The 26918-nt window shown below is 33.9% G+C and overlaps 1 protein-coding gene across 6 annotated transcripts; it reads right to left on the reverse strand.

Moving 5' to 3' along the window:
• Positions 1-2953: 2953 nt before the first annotated feature.
• LOC111056708 (apoptotic chromatin condensation inducer in the nucleus) lies at positions 2954-26918 on the reverse strand. 6 transcript variants are annotated; one of them, XR_005570949.1, is made up of 15 exons: positions 26717-26918; positions 24127-24505; positions 22092-22243; positions 18891-19394; positions 17088-17276; positions 14356-14494; positions 12940-12973; positions 12363-12463; positions 11725-11971; positions 9674-9885; positions 8320-8568; positions 7057-7216; positions 4759-4871; positions 3982-4293; positions 2954-3390 (listed from the first exon to the last, which is right to left on the reverse strand). XR_005570949.1 is itself a non-coding variant. In XM_039424930.1 (14 exons), exons 2-14 carry the CDS (start codon positions 24499-24501, stop codon positions 4171-4173), a joined length of 2598 nt encoding a protein of 865 aa, XP_039280864.1. In that variant the 5' UTR covers positions 24502-24505; positions 26717-26913; the 3' UTR covers positions 2954-4170. The 6 variants fall into 6 exon arrangements, 2 of the variants coding, with proteins under 2 accessions (XP_039280864.1, XP_039280865.1); XR_005570948.1 differs by having other exon boundaries at positions 2954-3542; XR_005570951.1 differs by having other exon boundaries at positions 24268-24505; positions 26717-26915.

Here is a 26918-nt window from a genome sequence, read left to right on the forward strand (position 1 = left end):
GCATAAGTCAATGCCACCTAAATAAGAAAACTAGTTTACTAAATGCTATTCATATTCGGAAGGCGTTGACAAGTTATGTTGATAAGTTCGATTTAGGTTTTAATTTTCAATTGTATTTTTATTTTTTGAATAAATCATTGAAACAGAAAATAGCCTATAAAGAATTCAAAACCTCAACGATATCTTGCATCTCATCTCGACGAAGCAAAAATTGAAAACTTGAATTGCTCGAATCGAGAGCAGACAATAAAAAAGTTGTTTGAAAAACATACTCAAGTCTATGGAAAAATAGTGTGAATTATTGAATTGCTTGTTGATTTAGAAAACAAATGGAAAACGCAATCCTTGCAGAGTACAAGGAGTTATATTTTTAGTATAGAATTTACTGTTTCATTGTTTCTGAACCAAAAGTTCATACCGAACTAGTTTATTTTTTCTCGAAATATCAGAAGATAGAAAATATCCAATATCAATTGAATTTACGTGAATTTTATCATTGTATGATGCTGTATAGTTAAGATTCAGAATACAGTATTATTCCAGTATTTGATGCCAGCGCAACATCCACTACCTATATTGGTCGGGGGCTGTAGCCATCTACACTCTTGCACTTGGCAAGAGTGTGGAAGCGGTATAATACCATTGATATAGAGAATAAGATTAAGAAGAGCGATATCCGCTATGATGCCACTGCGCTAGTGTAGCTACCAGAAATTTCGGGCAAGAAGTCGGGTATTTGTAATTTTGTATTCGCTGTGTAGAAAAAGAGCCTTTTTCAAATGATAATATTTTTTCATTGGAGCAATAAAAAATATTCAAAGTATGGTAGTTTCATGCAGTGCTTATGGATGTACGAATCTGCATGCACCAGATAGAAATATTTCTTTTCATACATAAGTATTTTTATATTTTCATTGGTCATGTTTCATGCAGGCTTAGGTTGATTCATTATCATTATTTGTCAAGTAATAAAATATAAGTTTCGGTAATATTATAATATATATTTTAATTCCATAGATCCAATATAGGTATCCATCAAAGTTAGTAGACAGAAGGTTGGTCACTCATCTATAGTATTTTCGTTGAAATGCAATAGTGGGGGAACTGCAGCCGTGACGTAGGCTGTAGTACAGAGTAGGCAGAATATCGCATTCTTGAAAATCATATGGTGTCGTATAGTCAAATTATATAACACAAACATTTTCTGACATGCAAGCTTTCTGTTTCTGCTTTACAATAATTATTAAAACATTTGAATAATACAAGCATTTTGCCATATAAAAGCAAAAACCCCACCTTCTAACCTTCCCTTTCAAACCCTTAAGGTTTCTTCATCTTCTAGGTCGTGTTTATATTTTGTAGTTTGGCTATACATCAGCTTGTGAATTTCGGGGATGAGATATTTTGATTCTCGTAGAACATGTGCTCGATACCAGCAGTGTTCAGTGCATTTACAATGAATGAAATTCATCGGATTTATCGGGATCGGTTTATCAGTTTATTGCGATGCATTGGTTTATCAAGATTTTTAAGGGTTAATCTGAAATTATAATAGTATAACATTGTCTACTAACGCTTTTCCAGCTTATTAACTTTTTCATGACACGTTTTTAGATTCATGAAAAACTTTCAACTAAATCATTGTATCATATGGTAATGGAAATGACGAAGAGTTGAAAAAATTATATTGAAATCCATCAAGTATGTCGAAAGATATAACGCAATGAAAGTCGATGTTTTCCCATATAAGTCTGTCTGGGCGCCTGACTTCTTGCCCGATATTCAATGGCGACGAGAAATGAAGGAGGCATCATGCTTCCAAACGCTTGAAGGTATAGCTTAGTCATCTAACTATATATATCAATGTATAATACTGTCTACTGGACTTTCTGAAATCAACAGGAACTGGACAACTGAATAAGTGGTGTGGTTCTAGATCCATTGAATGTCATGCTCCTCTGTGGAGTGGACCACGTCATAGTCGCCATTTTAGTTTCCTACTCATTTTTTAATTCCTACCACAATAATATTTTTATAGTTCCAATGTAATATGTCAAGGTACGTACAGTTTTACGCGCCGCGAACATGAGCAATTCACTTTTAATCACCTGATGCCAAGCTTTTTATATCTGATCTTACAGTTTCTGTAAAAATACAGATATAATCAGCTGATTAAAAGTGAATTGCTCATGTTCGCGGCGCGTATATCTGTACGCACCTTTATAGAAGTATAAAGTATGAGTAATAATAATTTCATTCATCTTATAAACGGGAGGGAAGGCACTGCTGTATGCAGATGTCTCCCATGAAAATATCAGGACCTATAGTAAGGTTCACGTTATAATGACAGTATTTGATCAACTTTGGTTTTGCTATCCTTGTCTATTATTCGACAAAGCCGGTGGTACTACCCTTTTCCAGGTCCACAACGATGCCAAGTTTGTTTTTGACAGTGTAGAAATATAATTAATTAATGCAGAGAATCGGCATCGCTATTCTTCTATCTTTATCCACTGCCATTATAACGTGGACCTCACTATACTACTATAACTGTCCTGGATATTAAGTAGGAAGCTGACATGTAATACTTAAAAAGTAGGCCGAATAATCGTTAATCTAAGTCTAAGTAGTGCCACTTCATTTAATTAACCTACTTGTGACGCATGAAATCAAATTCATGCCTAATGTAATCTATCATCAATCTCTTTCAAACTTCATATGTTCCTTCATTTATACTTTTAGTTTTAGGTTTCATCTCCGCGTTTGAAGATCTCTATGTGATAATTTTTTATCAGAGGTGACATCCTTCAGAGATTTGAAAAAGGTGATTACCAAGAGAGAAATCAGGGATAAAAATAAATAGACTAGTAATGAAGATGAACATTAATTTTTATTGGACTTTTGAATGATGTACAAAGGAAGAACATTCAACAAAAAAATAAAACCAACAGGGTTTTAAGCCAAATAAGCCAACTTTGATTTTTTATTAAATTATAAATTGCAAGTTTCTTCAATAAACAATGTAGGTATATTTTTTAAAAATTCAATCACTTTTATGTGACCGGCGAATGGAAATTGGCAAGTTCTTTCTTACAGATATCACAATGTTATTCAAGACAAACTCATTTTGAGATTTTTATCGATACTGAAGGTACTGGATTTCCAAATCCATTTCATGAGTTCGTTTCAAACATTGAAACTTGTCACGTTCATGTCCTTACTGATGATTTCACTGAGTTGCTCTACAATTTAAATCAATTGTAACAGTTTTTTCAGAAATCGATGTCATCAAACATATCAGACGGCGTTGTCACACATACACAATACTTGAATGAAGAATTCCAAATGTCTGCTCCCATTTCAATGGTCCAAGATGTAACACTCATTTAGCTGGAACAGTAATAATCATCTCTTGTCAGAAACGACAATTCTCATACATTCTCTCCCAACGACGAAATCCCCAGGAACATGATGAAAATGTAGAAATGTATTCTCTTGCTGCTATGGTGAAGTGATGAATCTCAAGTCACTTCAACCTAAACCTGTAAAGAAAATGCTGTAACAACCTGAAAAATGGAACTGGGACACAACTTGATTACAAGAATCACCTTGGGAATAGAAAAAGGGAGGACATTTTGGGATTTAATGATATACGTATTTTATGCAATTATCCCTAACCAGATATTTAACTGACAACAAAATGTACATAAGGGAGCAAGTATACTTTAAATATTGAATAAATTTTCCTAATACAGAAATCATAATTAATGTTTTAAATAGCTTATATCGAGTGGAAGAATATATTAGAACATTGTGGAACTATAAGAAAACATGGTGTTATTCTATATAAAGGGATCTAAAATACAATGCTTTTTGCAATGATATTAAATAGAGTAAGCTAATGAAATGCATAAAAAACAAAAACAAAATAATAAAAATGACAAACCAGAAAAGGGAAGGAGGTCAGGTGGACTATCTTACCCCAAGATTCAGCAGGAATCTTCTAACAATTCCTACGTCAGTTCAGCTGCCGAGGAGACAGTACTGATCTGACCGCTCTACCCATTCTGACTCCGAGGAGACAGAGCTATCTGAGTTCCACCTGACTGGTTCCTGTCTCTCTTCTGCAACAACACTGCAGCTTCTAATCTATCATCAAGCTGTCAACCGCTACTTCCTCGATCTGTCTCTTCTATCTCTGTCACGTCGAGATTGTTCTGCTTTTTTCATCTCAGCGATGCGTCTCTCATGCTCAGCCATATGTTGGCGTCGCATCTCTTCCTTTACAACAATCTGAAATCATTTATAATAGCATCATTGACGAGATAGGAAAAGACAAATAATAATTAATTAAACTTCTATTTCATAAAAAATCTTAATTATAATAACAAATTATAATTATAATAATAAAAACCTTTAATAAAATATCAACTTATTTATATTATAGTTAATTGAATAAATATAAACAAATTAATTTGACAGATAACAATTCTGTAGTATGGGAATTAATTCTTTACTAAATGTGATTTTAGCAAAATATTCTCCTAATGTGAGCAAGGAAATTGATTCCATAAAAGAAACTTCTAGCACTATTTAGGCTCGCCATAGTTATTCATCTACGCTAGCAAATCGTATAAATAATAAAAACATTACCAAAAATCTCAGTAATTTTATAATAAGAGATTCAAGAGATCAAACTTTCAAATAAATGAGACTTTCAAATATGAAATTGAAAAATAATCAAAAAGAAACAGATACCTGTTCGGCAGTTAACGGCAGCCAATAAATACAAGGATGGACTTTGGTTTTCCTGAAAAGATCATCCAATAGCTTAGCTGGAGCATCTTCATCTTTTCTTCTCTGTTTTCTCGCTGAAAAATAAAGAATAAGTATTTTAGGTATGCAGAAGCATGATATATCAGCAATATGAACATTTTTTAATACCAATAAAATTTGTTGAATTTATTTTATTATGTAGAATGTAAAGTGGAACAATTTCCTATCAAATTCAAAGACGACAATTTCTCTTCAAATTGCTCATCAATTGATTGATGTATTTAGAGATAGATACAGCTCATACTATAGGAGCAGAAAATTTTCCGCTCCGCTTGTGCCACTATAAGGAAGTAGTTTTTTGCAAGGTCTCTATAAATACAGGTCATGACACTCGTGTTCCTTATGGAGCGGCCATTATGTGGGGTCTTTATGGCGGTACATTTGAAATTCCAATCTGCTCATAACATAATTAAGCATAATGCTTTCTAAAAACAATATTCTGGTTAAGATAATCTGTAAATTCAGGTTTTAGATTTTTTAATACTGAAATTTCAATCATAGATGCTTCAATTATTAATTTACTTTTTTATTATTAAAAATTGTGAAAAAGATAGCTGGTATTTTTTGAAATCTTTTTCACCAATCATGTATTAGATTCTAGGCCAACACTGCGACGTTGCAATATCGTAGGGCCCTTTACTAGAGGTGGCTATGCCTGTATTTATAGACCTTGGTTTTCTGGAGCATCTTAAGCGCAACAAAACGCTTAACACATCAACATACGAACTGAATTTTTTATTGCGCTCTTCAGTCTTCTAGCGCTACCTGGTCGTGGTTTCGAATCCCTCCGGAGGGCATAGATGTTTGATTCAAATCATCTCATCAAATCGCCCACGCACTTTTCATTACCCACGCACAAGCTAAAAGCTCATGTGAGTATCATCCGCAAAATAATTACACATACTTGAAAGACGGCAATAAATCTATTCTCATTTCAATTGTCTGATGTGAAAATACATCTAAATCTAATATGAGATTAGTTTTTCAACTAATATCGCTATCAAGTATAATCTAAGTATCATATTTGTAAATGTCTTGCACTTTCCTTTGTACCTGACCTACTTGACAAGATCCATATACAGGGTGTCCCACGAAAGGTGTAACAGCCGAAGACCATAGATTCTACATTAAAATTCCAGTCCAGTAAAATTTTCTTATTAAAATCTTTTCTCCTTAAATCTAAAACCTTACTTTTCGAGGTATTTCGATTTTTCGATATTTTTGAAAAACATTAATAACTAGAAAATCATCAGTCAAAATCTAATTCCAAGGACATAAAGAGGAAGAAATTTCCAATAAGATTCTTATAATTTGTTCCTTTATTTCACGTTTTTCAACTTTTTATGAGCGTTCAAAGTTGAAAAAAGTACATTAGTCGTGTTCAAAGTCAAATTTCAAACAGTTTGAACACTCATAAAAAGTTGAAAACGTGAAATAAAGGAACAAATTATATGAATCTCATTGGAAATTTCTTCCTCTCTATGTCCTTGGAAAAATGCTATGTCAAGAGGCTAAAAATGCTTACTGTTGTAAATCAGTACATTCTTGAATGTCTGGTTCGCATCAGAGACAGAGCTAGGAGTGCTGATACTCGTGGTGGGATACATGGCTATGGAACCCGTCAGACTCACCTCATCAACATGCTAAGATGCCGTTTAGCAAGGACTCAGAGGAGTTATCCTTTCATTGCCTTCAAGATGTTTAATAAGCTGCCAGAGTGGGTCAAGGATAGTGGAAGTGATAGACAGTACCGAGCAGTTTTGAAATCACTCTTGGTGGAGCATCCATTCTATAGCCTGAGTGAATTTCTTGATAGTGACATGACATTTTGAAACTTTCTTTTGTGACATGTTTTTTAAACCCTGACACAGTTTATCCAGCAACGCTGGTCAATGACCTAGAATAAAACTAAACTAAACTATTAGATTTTGACTGATAGTTTTCTAGTTATTGTCGTTTTTCAAAAATATCGAAAAATCGAAATATCTCGAAAACTAAGGTCGATATAAGAAAATTTTACTGGCCATTTTTTGTTGCAAATTCAATGTAGAATCCATGGTCTTCGGCTCTTACACCTTTCGTGGCAAACCCTGTATATGCTATAATTATATTTGTTGATCAATAGCACTATTCTTCATCTATCAGTAAATACATCGCTATTACAAGTAATGTGTAATGAAAATTATAGCAAAATATTATGATAACTAATGTAAAAGTTACCTATTGGTTGATGAGCATCGGGTGTTCTACTTCGACGACCTTTTTCTTTCTTAACCCTGCGTTCTCGATCTCGTGGATCCTCGAAATCAGGCCTGGGGGTGTGCAGTTGATCGAGGGCTTCGTCCGGGTGTGCTGGCTTCCCAACATCCCATTCCCTCACCTATACAATACATAACACTCATTTTACTTCAGACAGTAATGTATTATGAACCATACCTATTCCACAAATCAACTATTACATTCAATCAACTTCTTTTAAAGATTATCAATCTGATTGATAAATTATTGAATGTATTTTAAATTAGATTAATATTTGTAATTTGTGTTTTTATGTCAAATAAAATGAATGAATGCGCATATTAATTGTGATGTTCAATTGATTTTTTTTCAATTTTATAATAATTCAATTAATACGATAGGATGGTCAATTAGGATAATAATGAACACTTGGAATAATTCAAATTCAACATTTGAATAAGCAATTGTTTGAATCAGGAAAACTGAAGAAACAGCACATCTAAACAGTAATCAAGATAAAATAAAGTACTGTACAAAGTATAAAGTTAAGTACAAAATATGGTTGTATTGTTGTATGGTTGTACGAGAGCCTTCATTCAAATCAAATCAAATTCATTTATTGCCAAAAATAAAACAAACAATAATATTTACTCATACACATACATACACGAGCAAAAATAAAAATGAAATGTTCATAATACAATATTACCAAATTAGAGGTAGCTATGATATTACACATAATGCATATACATGAGAGCAGAAATTCCAAGCACATAACTAGCTGACAATATGTGCCTCAGGGTCGCTGGTGATTTCAATCATTCGAAAATATTATGTAATTCAACACAAACGAAATCAAAATACAAAAACAATACTATCAAAATACAAATTTCGTGACAATCATCGTCATCGTCATCACCATCATCATCATCATAATCAGTATTCTGCCCTAGGGCAGGTCCATACATGATTCTTCCTTCTCCATTGCTCTCTGTCCTGAGTTGAGTGTAAGAGAGGGCCGGCTGCGCCCTAACTCCGCCATCCTAGGTAAAAATAAAGGCAGCTATTCTATTCTATTCCTGTGCTATTCTCTTCATCATGAAGTATTTTTCGTGACAATACAGAAAAATACAAATAATACAGATTTGTGACACACCCTACAACTGACATCGGGTATTATTACTATTATTATGTGTTAAAGTACAGTACTAATCTATTAGATAAATAGATTTTCATGTAACTTACCCTTCGTTGCGGCCTGTCCGAATTGAGCCTGGCCTGATCGGCGATCCATCCCTCGACCGAGTGGTCGCCGCCAGAGTGGAAAAGAGGCTCCGTTTTGCGCGGAATCGCCTCCTGCTCAGCGGCCGCCTGCGCCACCACCATGTCGTCGTGGTTCGCAAACTCTACGCACAGAGTGCGCGGATTGCTCACCGGCCAGCGCACGCCGTGCAGCGCATGTCGCGTCTCAATCGCCTCCTCCACGTCTGAATACTGCAACACACATCAAAACTAGTACATGATACATCGTGTTACCAATAAGTTATGAAATATTCTAATTACCAGTCATATACATTGGTATATGCAGTCATAGATATTGTAGTTGTGATTTATTAATGTATTGTTTGGATACACGAGAGAAGTCCACAATCAAACTTTTCATGAAAAATTTCCTTGTCCTATCAATAGGAAGATATTGTTTATTAGACTAAAATTCATCAAAATTCAAGTACACACGAATAAGTGAATAAATAAAATGAAAGAATGCCAAAGACCAATTCCAAAATTTCATAGTAACGGCCATTCAAGGCCATACATGGAAGCGGCTATCTATCAGGGTTGAATGTGTCGTTATAGCTACAGTAAACGTAAACGCGGCGCGCTTGGAAAGATAAGTGGCTCCGATCTGAAAACTTACTTCTTCAAATAAATATTACTAAAGTAAATTATGCAAATTATTCTAATAAATTAAGAAAATTGTTTCCTACCTTATACTATACAAACTTTATATTATTAAAGTTAGCCTATATGAGTGACTAATGTTTCATCTACGAGGAGAGTTCTTTTATAAAACGATGATGTTGTGATATTCATTAATATCATCAGTTATTCGTTGCTATTGAAAAAAAAAACAATATAATATTATTTTTTATTTTTTTATATTCAATATAATATTATGGTTTATTGATCCATTCCGAGCTGTGATTTATAACACACTATTTTAATATTTCAAAGAACGACAGGCAGTTGATTATGCAATTTAAGAAATTTTTTTCCAATTTCAATTGATTTAATTTATTGCCAATTAGAATATTCAAGACATATTACAAACTCTTAATAATATAACATTTATCATTAAAAATATAATTACTCATACAATATACTTGAATAAAATATAAAATCTAGGCATCACCAGCAAAAAGAAAATCTTTGCCCGCTGGTGAGAGTTGCAAAACAGTAAGAGAAACATTGACTGCATGTCGTTGTTTGAAACATCAAAATAGTGTGGTCAAATATATTATACATTGGCATTATCATCAGAACGTTCCCGACATTGTACAGAATGTTATGAATAGATAAAGCAGATATCCATACTTACTTGCACATAGCACTTGGATTTGATTTTATCAATCCAGAAGCCATTTTCGGCGATCTTGCCGGTTCTTGCGAGCAGGTTCTTGAGCTGCGGAATGGTGAATGGCCGGACCAGGTTGGTGATGAAGAGCACGTCGGATGGCCGGTGGCGGGGCGGCGACGGCGACCTCGCCAGCTTCCGGTCATCTTCGCTCAACACACAGATCCTTCTATTCACTGCAAATCAACCAAACATTATCAACTAAACTTCACAAACCAACAAATGTCAATCTCCAATTATTGCACAAAAATCTACAGTTGGGAGAGTGCCTCAGAACTGCGAGTTTCATTTGTCTAGTGTATGAACATAACCTAAAAGGCTCTGTTCAATTGGGTTTAAAAGGTGAAAGGTAAGGTTGGGGAGGTTTAGGTTTTGGCTTTTAAATGGCAATATGTTGATATTATTTTAAATGTGTTGATCATTTGAACACAAATAACGAAAAGTTAAAATACTCGCACTTTTGAGATATTACGAATGACACCCGCAGTTTGGAGGACAAGAGGAAGGAGTTATGGGCACATTCTGGGGCAAGTTTTTTTTCAGTTTAAAAGAATAAATGCAAGGTGTGTTGATAGCAAAGTTAGTAGACAGAAGGTTGGTCACTCATCTATAGTATTCAAGTTGACATGCAATTGGAGTGGGGGAACTGCAGCCGTGACGTAGGCTGCACATACGTCACATACGGTGACGTATAGTCACATTATATTACATAAACGTGTTCTGATATACAAGCTTTCTGTTTCTGCTTTACAATAATTATCAAAACATTTGAATAATACAAGCATTTTGCCATTTATAATCAAATACCTAACCTTTTAACCTACCCTTTCAAACCCTCAAGGTTTCTTCATCTTCTAGGTCGTATTTATATTTTATAGTTTGGCTATACGTCAGATTGTGAGTTTTTAGGGATGAGATATTTTGATTTTCGTAGTACAGTTATAGGACATGTGTTCAGTGCATTTAAATGAATGAAATGCATCGGATTTATCGGGATCGGTTTATTGCAATGCATTGGTTTATCAAGATTGTTTTATGGATTAATCTGAAATTATAATAGTATAACGTTGTCTACTAACGATTTTCCAGCTTATTAACTTTTTCATGTCACGTTTTTAGATATTTGAAAAACTTAATTTCACTTCATACATGTTAAATGAACTTAAAATTGATATATTCAACTACATTATTAGAATCGGTGATTCATTCCCTATAAGTACAGAGAATTTTAAAGTTGTAAGTCAATTTTAAGGGGATTAAACGACGATCTACTTGAAGCTACAGTGAATAAACTGTATGCTCAGTGTGGTTACTCTACCACTTCTTTACTACACGTGACGTCACGCTGGCGTTACCCCTACCACTTTGAATCTTACACCTGTGAGTGATCAACCTTCTGTCTACTAACGTTGTGTTGATAGCTTTGCCCAGCCACGAGAAACAGGATAAGTGTGTGGAACACGTGTGAACGAACATGTCTTCATTAACGCTTGGCGTACTACCAATTTTGTCCAGTTGGTTAGAGTTTTTCACCTGTTCCTAATGTGAGCGTATAAATTTGTAATATTACACGCTAAAGGTTTCGAAAAGACTTTGACAGCAGATTCTAACATGAATAAACAACCAATAACAATAAAAATAAACCACTGAAAAATGAAAATTTTGATACAAAATTAATTCAACCTCAAATAGAGAAGCAAAGAAATGATAAACAACAAAAAATTGAACATACAAAAACCTACCTCAAAAGGTTTTGTTCAAAGCCTTTCGCCAATCACACAACTTGTCTGTTGAGAATGTGAGTAATTCAAATGGTCGTTAGTGGCCAGCCTTGGTAAGCGGATGGGTACGATTTAATGTTTGAATTTTACAATAACAGTGATTTAATACAAGGTGAATTTACAAATCAAAATAATACAAAACGTAAGCAGAAATTATTATACTCTGTTCGTTGCACTTTATCATAATATATTATAACATCTGCGAAATCTCGAAATCTTAAAAAAGTAAATTACCTTTCATTCCATCAGTTGAAGGCCTTTCTGGTTTCTCATCACGGTCGGGCTTCTCATCCAGCTCCTCTTCCTCTTTCTCTTTTAGACGTTCCTTCTCTTTCTTTCGATCTTTTTTCTTTACTTCTTTGGGAGATTCCTTCTTTACTTCAGACTGATCTTCCTCCATGTCTTCAATATGTTCATTTTCCTCCTCAACTGATAATCGAACCTCTTCAATGGACACTGGTTTCGCTTCAGGAATAAGATTCTGTAAATAAGAAACAACATTTAATATGGATTTTCGTTTAATAATAATTAAATATTTGAGCAATGGAATAATAGCACAAGGTAGAAATAGCGCCTTATTTTTCCTCTCCCTATCATTTTGATAATGTACTTATTGTATGAATGAATAAAGAATATGATTGCAACATGAATATGAATATATTAAAAAAACATTCATTTCAAGAGAGAATTTGTACAAACTTCTTTTGGCTCAGGATTGCTTAGATGTAGAAAAAAATCGACTAAAAGTGCCTAGATTCACCCATCAAACACAGATTAGGATCTTTTACATCAATGAATTTTTGTTTATTGTTATTGTCATCATATTCATCAAAAAATTATCATCGAAGTAGCAATATAATGACAGTGCATACCTTTAACGAGTCAGTAGATATACAGAGAACTGGTTTTTTGGCAGGCCTGATTGATTTGCTGGCTCCCCATCGTCGTTTCTTGGCAACTGGCTCTGCAGGGGCTACATACACATTCAATAGATAATTGAAATTATTACAAAGAAAATGTATTTCTATTATACTATCAGTTAATAATCAATAATAGGAACACATACCAATTGAACATTAACTTGACGTACAAAATAAAATCATGAGAAATTGACCAACCTTTCATTTGATATTGTAAATTAGTATTCAAAATATGAAAAATGAAAAAAAAACTTGTTGAATCACAAAGTAAATCAATTACATAAAGTCAAATTAATGAATAGAGTAGCAATGCGATCAGGTCAATGCAGCGTACCCAACGCGTGCAAATGAAGAGAAAAAACTCATTGCAAGGTTTATATTAAGAATCTGACATGAAAAAATATTTGAGACGCATAGTAAAGATATCTTCTCTGAAGTAAAAAAAATACTCTTGAACACCTTAAACAGAATTTGTTTAAGGTGTTCAAGAGTATATTTTATGTAGAAGCAAAAGAAGGGGAGGGCTTACCAGGTGATGTTCTTGAAGATTCGGCAACATTTTCCTGTAAAAAATAGATTAAAATTAAAAAATTGTCCACTGGAAAACAATAAATATATCATCTTCATCAGTATTCTGTCCTTGGGCAGGTCTATACATCATTCCTCCTCCATTCCCCTCTGTCCTGTGCTATTCTCTTCAGCATGAAGTATTTTCCCTCCTCCCTGACATCATCCACCATAAAAATGTATCAGTCAAAGTTACAATTATGGATCCTGTTCATTGGATTCCTATTGCTTCCTGTCTATTTGTATTGAAACTTTTTGCAAAATAAATTTGATTTGATTGGAAAGTCCGAATAATACATGTTTTTACAAATATGGACAATTTGAGATTGACATGACACATCAATTTATATAAAAGAGAATGTATATTTATAGAGGATTTGTATAAAACAATGAAGGGAAATTAATGTGGTAATCAACTGCAACTCCAATAGTGTTTTTTTCCAGTAGAGCACATGAACTACAAAGTAGCTCAAGTAGGCCTAAATCAATATTTAACAAAATTAATGTTTCACAGTTCTAATCTTTGATGAGTGTTTCATTTTCATAAACGGTGCTTCAAACATGATTAGTCCAATTATATAGAATTGGTTTCAATTACACGTGATTTTTTTTAGATCACTCCTCACACCTCATTTAAGTGGTAGTAAAGACTTGAGTGGTAGTAAAGACTTGAGTCTTAACTCCGCCTAATAATGACTATTTTCATTATCATTAATCTTCCGGTAGTCAGGCCCTACTCAATCACACGAGCAGTCGCGTGTTGTAATTTTTACAACATCCAATTTTCCAAGTGTTAGGTACTCTTCTTTTTACTGTAGAAACATATTAATTAATTGTATAATTACTATTCCCATCTTATTGGATTAATTTACGCCTATAAACATTTAGATGATTACCGTTTCGTAGCCCAAAAAGGTACATCAAGCAAAGCCATCAATTCTTGGTTCGTTTACAGTCCCCGTATACAGTCTTTCCCTATCTTATGCACAGTTCAACTCATGCATTGTCGCAACTAAATGACACCTGAAGACTGAACCATTGCTCGGTTGATACTGCAACTCAGTGGAGTGATGGGAAGAAAGTTTTGGAATGCATAGGAGACCCATTCACTGGCACCACCCCATTCAATAGTTTTGTGCAGAAAAAAACTGACACTGTTGTACTTTTTACAAGAGCGCAACTGCCGGAAGGTTAATGACTATTCTGATTAATATAGCTACAATTTTACAGATTAATAACCCTCCGATATGATCAACCAGTGGCTGTCTCACCAACTGAGGGGCGATACAAATTAAACTAGGTTCAAAATAATGAATGAAGTTTCTCAATATGAAGTTGATATTACTTGGAGTACGAAGTGAGAGAGAGTGTCAATTACCTTATCCACAGTGACGGAAGAAGTTTCCTTGGCCGATTCCTCATGGTCCCGGTGCTGCTCCTCCGCGGTGGTCCTTGCTCCTTCCTCTTCCTGGGCTATCCTTTCCTCTCCAGGCTCTTCTTTGCTGCTTTCCCTCCTTCTGAAAACAAAATAAATTATTACTTTCATCACAAAATTTACTTTGGTTGAGATCTCATAGTATCAAAAATATACTAACATCATGATAATATTATCTGAAACATCAGAATGTTCAAAAATTTCAAGTGGAAAAAGTAATATACTGGTGAAAATAATTATTTGATATTGAATAAATCGAGAGATCACATAGTATTGAAAATATACTAACGTCATGATGAATATCTGAAACGTCAGAATGTTTAAAACTTTCAAAAGGGAAAAGTAATGAAAGTGATAATTGTTTGATATTGAATAAATCGATTATTGAGAGAATATCTCTTTTCAAATTTTATAAAACAACAATGACTAATAATAATCGGCACTCAGTGATACTTGACTCAAGACATGTTCATGAATAAATTATATGATCTTGTGATATAAATAGTTCGATAAATTATTACTGAACAAATAATGGCAATACAGAGTTCAAAAGTAACATTATTAAACAACAGACTACATAGAACACAGTGTTACATGAAAATGTTCTGATTGCAATTTACCTGTTTTCTACAATAGAGCGTCTTACAAATACAGTACCTACAGACTAAATACTTATGAAGTTAGGCCCACACCAACAAATCGAGACAATAAAAAGCTTAAGAGACTTTTACCAGACAGATAAATATGATATCTAATCGGTGTGTACTGCCCCAAAACATCAATGTAATTAAACTTGGCTCGTCTAGACTAACTCAATGAATAAAAAAAAAGTAAATTCGTATGGCTTTTGTTGGTGGGGAGTCCCTTGCGGGAAGGTCCCACCGCCTGAATATATAATTTAAGCCGTCAATGGGCCTTACGACTGTCATACTTCAGCCGGGACCGACAATTCAACTGTCAATGAATCAAATCCTTTATTTACACATTCTCGTACAAGTTAGTTACATTAAAAAGTGGATCGTCAAAGTACAAATGAAATCAAACATAAAACATGAACTAAGCTATACTATCATCAGAGTATAAAGTAAAACTAGTGTTCGCCAGTCATGGCATCTACAAACATGAGTACCTCAATAAATTCACCTGCGATTTTTACGAATTACAGTAGAACCTCAATAATATCCATATACAGGTTAGTGCAGAGGAAACGCATGTTTTTCGATCCGCTAGTACTTGGCGACGGAAGGGAGTAATTGCCGTGGAACGAATGTTGCCGGACGGCCGATACTATGCCATTTCACTTGCTATGAGCGTTGGAACGTACAACATCGTGTGTTCGCTGTCTAGCAGTTTTTTTTAGAAACAATGAATCTGCAGTCACAGTGCAACGTTTTTCCGTCAATATTATAGAACTGGGCGACGAGGTGTAGTGCCTGATCGAAATACAGCACTCCGATGGGTTGCAGCGTTTAGAAGTAATACTGTGATAAAACGACCTGGTCTTCCCAGTTCAGTTCATACTCCTGAAAATGTAGACCAAGTCAGTGTCACCTAGTCCTCGTCTAGGACTAGTAACAACTGCTTTTCTGACTCGGTCGACATTTTCCGGAATAGGAACTGGACGGGGAAGAACAGGTGTTTTTTCACAAAAACAGTACTTCTAAACGCTGTAACCCATCGGAGTACAGTATTTCGATCAGGCACTGCACCTCGACGCCCAACTCTAAAATATTGACGGAAAACCGTTGCACTGTGACTACAGATTCATTATTTCTAGAAAACTGCTCGACAATGAACACACGATGTTGTACGTTCCAACGCTCATAGCAACTGAAATGGCACAGTATAAGCCGTCTGCCAACATTCGTTCGAGGGCAATACTCCCTCCCATCGCTGAGTAACTTACCAGCGGTTCGAAAAACATGCGCTTCCTCTGCACCACCCTTTAGTACATTCCCCATTAAAGTAATTTTTCAGCAGTCCCTTGAAACGTGTCCATATAGCTTTCAAACTTGATATAGTACACCCAGATAAGTACAGACCTAGTAATAGTAGATTTTATGAGCAGTCCCTTGAGATGTAGGCTACTATATCGAGGTTCCACTGTATACAACTCAATATATTTACAGATTGAACTCAATGGGTGCGTTCAACGTTACTGTTAAATTCCATCGTGGTTTTTTACGTTCAGTAATAAACCTGATCACACATCTGTGGCGCTGAACGGTTGCTCATGACTGACAGATGTTTCCTCTGCTGCTCATATTTGTAAACAAAACTAAAACCTAACCTATTTCATAATCTATTGTATAATCATGGAAAACCATCAAATGATTGTTTTAAATGCTTTGGAAGATAATGGTAATTATTTTTTAAATGTTATTGAATTTATGTAATCATGCATTTCTCTGCTCCCAAATAATGGAGTCCATTATAATTGTCAACCACCTAGTATTCAGCCATGTCTGTTTACGTTCAGCAAGTAAACGGTAGAAAAGTAAGATGAGCTGATCAGTAAACGAACCGGATAAGACGTAATATTTTTCTTGATCAGTTAGATCAAACAGTGCTTCGTTCACTGACCGATCTCATCGTTCACTCAACGAACGCGACCATTTAGACTCAACTGGATCAAATTTACAGATCAGCTAGCAATAATAGCGAACACTACTCACTGGGGTTGATCCGATTCAGGGATGGGTTTCTGCCTGGATACTGACGACATCATCCCCTTCTTCCTCCTCTTCTTCTTCTTTTTCTTCACATTGGTTTCATCATCAGTGTGATCATCATCACTATTCGTCCCGGAGTCAGAATCTTCTGTTGTGCGGTCTTCGTTAACAGTCGCTTGTTTTTTCTCAGCCCTAATCAAAGAAAAACAGTATATTTGATCAACTGAGTTTTTAATTGAATCAATTAGCAGAAGATCTTACCCATTTTTCTGTTTTTAAGGCACAGTATAACAGTATATTTAATCAACTGATAGTTTTTAATTGAATCAATTAGCAAAAGATCTTACCCTTCTTTCTGTTTTTTAAGGCACAGTATAACAGTATATTTAATCAACTGATAGTTTTCAATTTAATCAATTAGCAGAAGATGTTACCCTTCTTTCTGTTTTTAAGGCACAACTAGCTTCGAAAATTATTTAATTTTCCATCGTCGAAATTGATTAATGATTATGAATTAGTTATTATTAAAAATATTGTGAATTAATTATCAAGTAGCATTTTAAAAAATATATATTTAATTAAATGAACAGCTCAACTAAAGCACACTCAATATTATTATAAAGGTTGATTATACTGTAGAATGAATATAACTCTTCTTTTTAGAAAATAGTAGTAAGTTCCTGTGGCTTTCGTTGGTGGGGAAGATCCTACCTCACCTGGATTTATAATTTAAGCCGTCAATGGGCCTTACGACTGTCATACTTCAGCCAGGACCGACAGTTTATCCGATAATAGAGAGTGATTTGGTTAAAAGCTATTGATCACTCCCTTTGAGGAAATAATAAAATTTCAACATAAGTCCTGAATTAATTAATATAATTGACTACTAAAATCAGGGCTTGAAAAACTTGGGGTTTAAAATCACTTCAAAACGGGAGTTTCAGTTCTCAATTGAATCAGTGATGTATATGAAAATATCACAGCTGTGATAAGTTCTAAATAGTGTGTTTGTCTTTTCGGTTTCAAAATTTTATAGTTTTTTCAAAGTTTGGAATTTTCTAATTAATTGTGATTGATTTAATTTAATTTAGAAGTATTTTTTTAATTTAAAAATGATTTTTGTGTGTTTTGAATTGTAAATTGAGTGAGTAATTGATGAATTTTAAGTGACAAATAACCTAGCAACATTTGGACTGTTGGATAAATTAGAATTGGAACCGTTTTGGGCTTATAAGCCTGTGGTACTTTTCTGTAAGTTGTGTAATATTCTGAATGATTAAATAGATAAATATGCATTATTCTGTACTGTGCCAAACAACATCAACTCAAATAAGCTTATTATACAAAGTTATTAGCATAGCGGTGATCCCAAATTGAAATACCTGATATTACTTTAAGCAATTCTTCCAGAATTGATATTACTTTAAAGTTTGCATTTAATGTAATAAGCCAACATTCTACATAAAAAAGCCCAATTGAGCAATATTCTATCACTAATATATGCCAGAACATAGTAATTGATACTGCAAGCAACAAGATTTGGTTATCAACAAGAAAGTATTAAAGGTGTCATTTTGATTCAGATACTACCAAGTACCTTCACCATCAATCGTTTGCAGTGAAAATAGAACATTACGCTGCATTTCAGCACACAACAGTAAATATAATTCCCACAAGTTTTAATTGGACTATTCCCACTCAGCCCGGTCCAGCGAGTATGAATAATGCCATTAGAACTTACGGGAATTATATTTTCACTGTTGTGTGCGAATCCAGCTTTAGAAATTTGAAAATGACAATAGATACCTAGGACTGGAAGTATGTGAGTTGGGCTTCTCTACTGGCGCCGCTTCAGCCGGCAATTCAATGTTCTGAATGCTTTGGACGTCGACGACAACCTCAGTGCTGGCTTTCAGTGTTGTATCATCAGAGGTTTGTTGAGCCTCCTGTTCAGTATCGTTCGGCACCTGAGCCACCTCCTGCACAGTTTCTGTAGCGACCTCTTCGACTTGCTGGGAGTCAACAATGACCTCTTCCTCGACAACTTGCTCGACCATGGCTACAGTGACGTCAGGCGGCGTGGCGACGGGACTCTTGCTGCCGATGTGGATCTTAATTTTAGTGGGCTTCTCGTCGGACACGTCGCACACCACTTTGGGCGAGTCCTGCAGAGTCGGACTGCTCTGCGACACTGTGCGAGTCCTCGTTCGGTGTCTGCTCTTCGATTCGCTGCCTTCAGATTGGGAATGGTCGTCGCAGTCGCTGCTTTCTTCGGTGCCTTTCTGACTCGAGTCTCTGTGAGATCTGCCCCTGCATTCCAACACACATTAGAATCTATACTGCACTTCAAGTTATTCTTCAAATTTTTTTGTGTAGTTGAGAAGTTGATATTGTGGTAATTATTCATATTAAATAAAAATACTAAGAAATTGTCAAAAACCACAGATTTATTGATACTTAGAAAGACCGGTTTCGGTTGTTACACCATTGTCAATCTCTGATATAAACAGAGATTGACAATGGTGTAACAACCGAAACCGGTCTTTCTAAATATAAATAAATCTGTGGTTTTTGACAATTTCTTAATTTGATAAACCTTTGTTTGAATCACAGATTGACAATGGTGCAGCAACCGAAACCAGTCTTTTTAAGTATCAATAAATCTGTGGTTTTTGACAATTTCTAGGAATTTTTATTTAATATGAATAATTACCACAATATCAACTTCTCAACTACACAAAAAGTGATCGCATTCTCCATATCGAAACCAAGTTAGTGGAACAATTTCCGTACTGATTTTACAATAACAATAATTTTACAGTAATAACACGAAAATTATTATGATAAATGCATTATTATCATAACCGGTTTCGGTTATTACACCATTTTCAATCTCTGATAAACTCTGGTTTGATCTGAGGTATAAACTCTGGTTCATCAGAGATTGACAATGGTGTAATAACCGAAACCGGTCTTTCCAAGTATCAATAAATCTGTAGTATTTGACAATTTTTGTAGTATTTTTATTTAATATTATTCTTCAAACATTAGCTATAAACGCATAAATAGAATAAACAGAGCTCTAGAAATTGTAGCTATTAACCATGTTTTTTTTAATACAGCCTCAACTTTTATACAAATGAGTTTCCAATCACTGTTCAACTTGTTTGGAATCATTACACCAATGACATTCATTATGAAATAAGTGTATTATGGTAGGTCTAATGAGTATGGACCACAGTTTGATTTAATTAAAGTCATTATACCCATGACCACTAATTATGAATAATCAGTAGTGCTTAAATAACTATTTGTATATCTAGAGTGAAAAGTACTGTTTTTTTCTCCCTGAGGGAAAAGTTTGAAGCCCGAGGCGAAGCCGAGGGCATCAATTATCCTGAGGGAGAAAAACATTTTTCACTCGGGATATACACAACATTTTTCCTCCACCTACATTTTTATAAAAACTGCAAATAAAATAATTTTTATAAACGTACTTGACCAAACAATGTGTTAAAACATAATCTAAAAAGTAAACAGAAACAGCTGGCTTGTAATCACAGTTCTCCGCCGACAGCGCTACCTGTCGGCCAAACTTGTAACAACTACAGCCGCCACAACTACAGCTATGATGAAGTTCCAGTTTCAAATTTGATTAGTTAATGAGGAATATTCGTTAGCTGGTATTTTGAATAACATGGAATTAAAAAAAAATTGAATACATTTTCTTAGTATAGTGATATGAAGTTTTTAATAATTTTAGCATGTATACAAACATAAATTGATCAAATGTCAATTGAATTTAGTTGGTTTAATGACTACTCTATATGCTTCCTCATCTTAGCTTAGACCTTCTAACCTATTTCAAATGTACGTTTTTAAAATAGATATGCTTCCCATGTTATTTAAATGGAGTTACTTTTCCTCCCTAGGGAGTTTTTCTGTTTTTTAGTACCGAGAGCGAAAAAGTGACACTTTAGTATTATGTTCCAGGGAGTAAAGTAAGTACTTTAGACAGTAGGTAAAGGAAAAAACTATTTAAATTCATAGTTTTATGAAGGTATTCTATATCCTGAATAAAAACTGAAATAAATACGTATTGAAATCTGTATTGATTAGCGATAAGTGCAAAAATTAAAGAACAGAGCTCTCTAGTAATCGTAGCCATTAAATAAATGAACCATATTATTTTTACACAGTCTCAAATGATATGCTTATCACTGCTAGGCCCGGTTGCACAAAAGCCGTTAAATTTTAACCGTGATTAATTTCTAGAGAATTAATCAGAGAAGGCCTTTTTAATAAGACGGCTTCTCCGATTGGTTCTCGTGGGATTAATTATGATTAAAATTTAACGGGCTTTTGTGCAACCAGCACTTTGACTTGATTGAAGACATTACACCCATGACACTCTTATTATGAATAATCATCATTGCTTGAAAAGAAAATTGAATTGATAGGCTATTCGAATTCAAAATTATTTTTCTGCCGTAAACAAATACATGTTATTGGCAAAGTCATCAGGTGAACATAATAAATCCATCGTTTATTAAGGTTTTCTATATCCTTGCATTCTCTTTTAATTTAAGAGGTAAAAATACATTATTTGAATTGAGAGTAGCAATTTTATCACTACAAACGTGAGCGGTCATCAATGGACTAGTTCAATAGTTTGTGGATCAATTGAACAGATCGTTATGATAAAGATAAGGTATTATCATAGAGAAAGGATAAGCATAAACTACTTGTTTGTCTCTGGTATTATTATGGTGAAAATGAGAATTCATTATTCGAATACAGAATGGACGTGAACAAATTGTCATAGATACAACGGGTTTCTCCCTGTAAATTCCTAGAATCGTAATTCAAATAACTAATCATTGAATTTACACAAATATGAAAAATTAAGATAACAACACATATCTTTCTTACATATCGATAATGAATCGATCCATTATTTTCTCCAATAACAGTAGGTACAGAAATAGATGAAAAAATTAAATTTACCTCCTCTTTGGCGAAGAAATTTCTTTGGACAAGAAAGAGCGACAGATTTTCAATTTCTGTATTTCACCTCCAGCACCATTTGCACTCTGCACTTTCCAAACAGCACCAGCACCGTCACCCTTCTCTTTATTCTCAGTTGTTGCTTCAGCGGGCTGTAATAGAGCAATAAATATAAAGTTCAACAAATACTAAACATAAATATGAAGCTCAACAACCTTAAAATTTTAATAAAAACTTTTTGACTCTGGTCTGCATGTGCAGGTTTGACGTCTAGTCTCTCCAATTTGAGCTCTGTACAACTTGAATATCCTACTCGACAACTGATCAGTGCAGAGTGAATTGGTAGAGCTTCTTATCAATTGGGCTACTAATTAAACAACCAACAGTTTTGTATGCACAGCTGCACCAGTTGTATTTGACAAGGAAGGTGATTGACTGAATTGAGTTTCTATCTAATTTTCAATCAATAATGAATAAAACAAATTATTGATTGAATATAATTTATTAGGAATAGCAGGGAAGTTCTGAACAATCACATAGGATTTTCAAGGATGCAAGAATTATCGGAAATTGCAGTTGACTGCAATTGCTTGAATATGATAATAGCAATTAATTCGAAAATCTCATGGAAGTTATTTAACAAGAGCTAAGGACTTCTGCTTTGGACTTCTTAATAGGGATTCTATTACTATAAAATTTTGAATTTTATATTCTATGCACAAGCTTTGAAAATAGTTATTACAAATAGTTATTATGTTTATGATACCGTAATTTCAAGTTATTCTGAGAAAAAAACAGAAATCCTAAAAGCGAGTTACAAGCTATAGTTATAGTTACAGTTATAAAACCAAAGAATTAATCGAATCGTGAACTATTGTAATCAAGTATTGATTTGTATTTGCAAATTGCTCATTGATATAAATCTGTACTAACAAAATTATTACATTGCTTTAATCAAGGACTGGCTAACCTACACAAGCACACGAGCCGTATTTGTGTTTCAAAAAAATGAATCAATTTACAAGAATTCCGATTATTCAATAAATTTGTATTCAATAATAGTTAATTAAACTGATTCTACCAAGCAAAAAAAGTCCTCATGCTTCGGAGGACCCAGATACCTTGAAATGGTATGCCACTGGCATGCGTGCTCTTTGAACACTCTGGTCCGGTTGCACAACAGCCGGTTAAATTTTAACCGTGTTTAATTTCACGAGAACCAATCAGAGAAGGAGTTTTTGAAAAGACGGCTTTTCTGATTGGTTCCCGTGGAATTAATCACGGTTAAAATTTAACCGGCTGTTATGCAACCGGCACTAAGTCTTAATAATGATACGCTTTATTAAAAAAGGTTGAGTACACCTGCTTAATCAATGCATTCAATTTATTACAATACATCTGACTATTGAAGATCAGTTGCAAAATAGCCATGTAAAAAATGTATCCAATGCAAACGATTTAGGAGCTTCAACAATCTACGAGAAAGCATTCATAACAAACGTCATCCATATTCAATTACAGTAAACTGTAAATAGAGACAAACCACCAATATAACACGAACAATTAAAATCAAAGTACCCTCATCAACATTTATTTTTAATATGTTTCAAAGTCATTTTCAAGTTGAATAAATGTTAAAAAGCGTACGGTACTTTAATTTTTATGTAAATGCAAGTAGCTCCAAACAAGAAAGTGAACACCAATATAGCTTATGACGATTGAAGATGGAGATACTTGACGTCAAAGTCTCTCAGCAATTACTAGGCTACCTATTTGCATGCCAAAATTCTATTTACAAAGAAAAAAAGATACAGTACTTGCAATACTACTCTGAAGATGACATGACAGCAATAGATTTGAAACAGATCGTTCTGATCATGCACATGATTTCTCAACGCATTCAATAAAATGAATTCAAATGAGTGGGAAACTCTACAATATGATCTACAAATGGTCAACGCAACACTGATTCAAATCAAAATAATAACGATCATTCATGAACAACAACACAATGCCGAACTAGATTATCCTTCACCTTTTCAGTGTTTTCTTTTTCTGCATTATCAGCAGATTTGACCACCGATTTGTCTTCTTCGTTGAGCACAGCTGAACTGTGCTTCTTACTAGAGCTAGGTTCTTCAATGTTGGCCAGTGAGAAGACATTGTTGCCTATTACCTCAGTCACTAGGACGGGGGAGGGGGAAGAGCTGCGAGTCTGCTTCAACTCCTTGACTACAGTTGCCGTTGCTGTAGCCGCTGCTGCTGCTGCCTTGTCATCTTCCTCCCTTTCCGGCGAGGATGACGCGTTCCTTCTCCGTCTCGAGTGTCGGCTAGACCGGCGAGATGCCTTCTCGGGCGATTTTTCAGGCGACGCTGCCTTAGTATCATGCCGCTTGTTTTTCCGTCTCATTTTCCTGATATGAACATAATAAATTAATAAACGTAATATACATCCGTCTACAAACATATCACTAATAATAATATACAGATAAACATCTATAATTAAAAGCAAAATCACACTGACTCACTCAAGAAAAGAAATGAAATTCTACAAAACTCAAGAACTGAAATTCTAAAGAGCCAAAAACGTTCAAATTTGTCAGGCGTATTTAGTTGATACTCTAGACGCACACTAAGAACGAATTAAACATCCCATTCACGACTAAAATGTGCCTTTTTTTCATTATAAAAAATAACATGTTCGAATTTGGTACAGAGGTTCATCTAGGATCCAAACATTTTGTGTTAAGATGACTTATGTTAAAAATACGTTCATATATCTGCGGTTAGATAAGTTACTCAGCTTTTTCGAGAACAAAAGAACAGAGAATGTGTAAATTTGCTAATGCCGGTTCACTTAGGTCTAGTAATATATATTAATACAATTTATAAATATTGTCATTGGATCTGATGAGATTCATAGAGGTAGAAATAGCACTGTAAATAAATGTACTTACATGGAGTGGATTATTACAGTAATAACAGTAATTATAAAGAAATTAAGAGAAAGAGTAGACAGGAAAAATAGAATGAATAAAGGAAAAATTAAAAAAAAAACGTCGGATCGTGATGTTTAAGCATTACTGTATTTTTTATTGATAACGTTATAGAAAGAATATCTAAAAACATAACTTCTACTTGCTTGAGCTCTATACATTGACGCAGTTCCAATTCTGTAGTCTGTTTATTGAAAGGAGGGCCATACAATAAAGTTTGTGTTTGTGAAAGTATAAAATAAAAATAGCCTACTCATAGCATAACTCTTAAGCTGCGTTTACACCAAAGGACAGAAAAATTAAGATTTTGTTAATAACTTTGGTGTAAACGCAGCTTTAAAAGACTTATATCAGCGTTTCAATAATTTTTATGAGTCATTACTTTAATACAAACTTTAGATTTTGTTAATAACTTTGGTGTAAACGCAGCTTTAAAAGACTTATATCAGCGTTTCAATAATTTTTATGAGTCATTACTTTAATACAAACGCTAACTGTATGTTTTGTGTCTTCTTTCAATGAACAGATTGTAGTTATGTATTACATTTATAATTTAAAATTTTTTTTATTTTTTTTATTTAATGATAGGTACACAATCATTTTTTCAATACGGAAGGAGTTATGAGCTGCGGCATAACAATATGGGGTGGAAGCGCATTGACTAAAAGAGTTTTTCCGTTGCAGAATTGTATTGTACTATTAATTCATTCCGGAATTTAATAGTGTAAGTTACTTTCTTTATGGATAAGTTTACAGTGTTAGGATGAAGTAACTATTTGTATAAATTTAGCACCTGAATAAAATTGGTTTGCTATCCTCGACTATTATTGAACAAAGCAGATAACTACAACTTTTATAGCTCCGCACCATTAAGTCTATGAAAAATATACCATAATTAACTATCGGAGTATTTATTGTTAATTATGCAAATTAATTATCAAATCATGAAAAGATATACAGGTTCTATATTTTCTCAATTAATATAATTATTTTAGATTGAATCACAGCTAACCTCTATAAAAGGCAGAGGTAAAAGAAAATTGGCAACTGTGCGTTTATACTAATATACTTAACAAGAATCTGACTACCTATAGTAAGTAAAGTTTTATAACCTAATGAAGAACCAATCAAGCTAATTTTTAAGTGTATCTATAATGACTTTTTAATAACAATTATTAAAATTAAAAACTAAATAACTTAAATTATCAACTAATTATAAAATTAAAAATTAAGGATTAAAAACTTAAGGATTCTAAATAGTAAGTTGGTAAAGTTTAATACCAAATAATTGTCAAAATCAAACTTCTAAAGAGAAGGTCAAGGTAAAATATAAGATTTATAGAATAACTGGGTCGAAAAACGGACCACAACAAACAATCCCGTAACAGAAAACAGACCAATATTTAGGATCAATCAACTCATGCATGAGCATGACAAAGGCTCCTGGATAAAAAAATTAAAAGATAGAATGTGATGGGTGCTTTTTGGTTCAATTAATGCATTGGAATTAGCAGATATAATAAATATATTTTTGTGAATGTTATCAAAAACTAGAAATTACAACGAGCTTGTAGGCTCACGTTCCTTCCCGGGAAACATGGACGCATATAGGCAGAATTTATAACTTACCTTTCAATTCAAACTTATTGCAGAAAACGTTGTTTTCACTAAGACATATACAAAGAGAGAAATAAATTTTCAACTAGAAATAAGAAATGTGGTCTAAAAATTACTGGCAAAATAGAAATATTAGAAACCCAAAAAACCCAAATCCACTACAAGATATCAGCCATATTAACACAACACTACCAACCAAACAAATAAGAAAGAT

Source organism: Nilaparvata lugens, chromosome 3 (assembly GCF_014356525.2).
Source record: "Nilaparvata lugens isolate BPH chromosome 3, ASM1435652v1, whole genome shotgun sequence".
Classification (NCBI taxonomy): domain Eukaryota; kingdom Metazoa; phylum Arthropoda; class Insecta; order Hemiptera; family Delphacidae; genus Nilaparvata; species Nilaparvata lugens.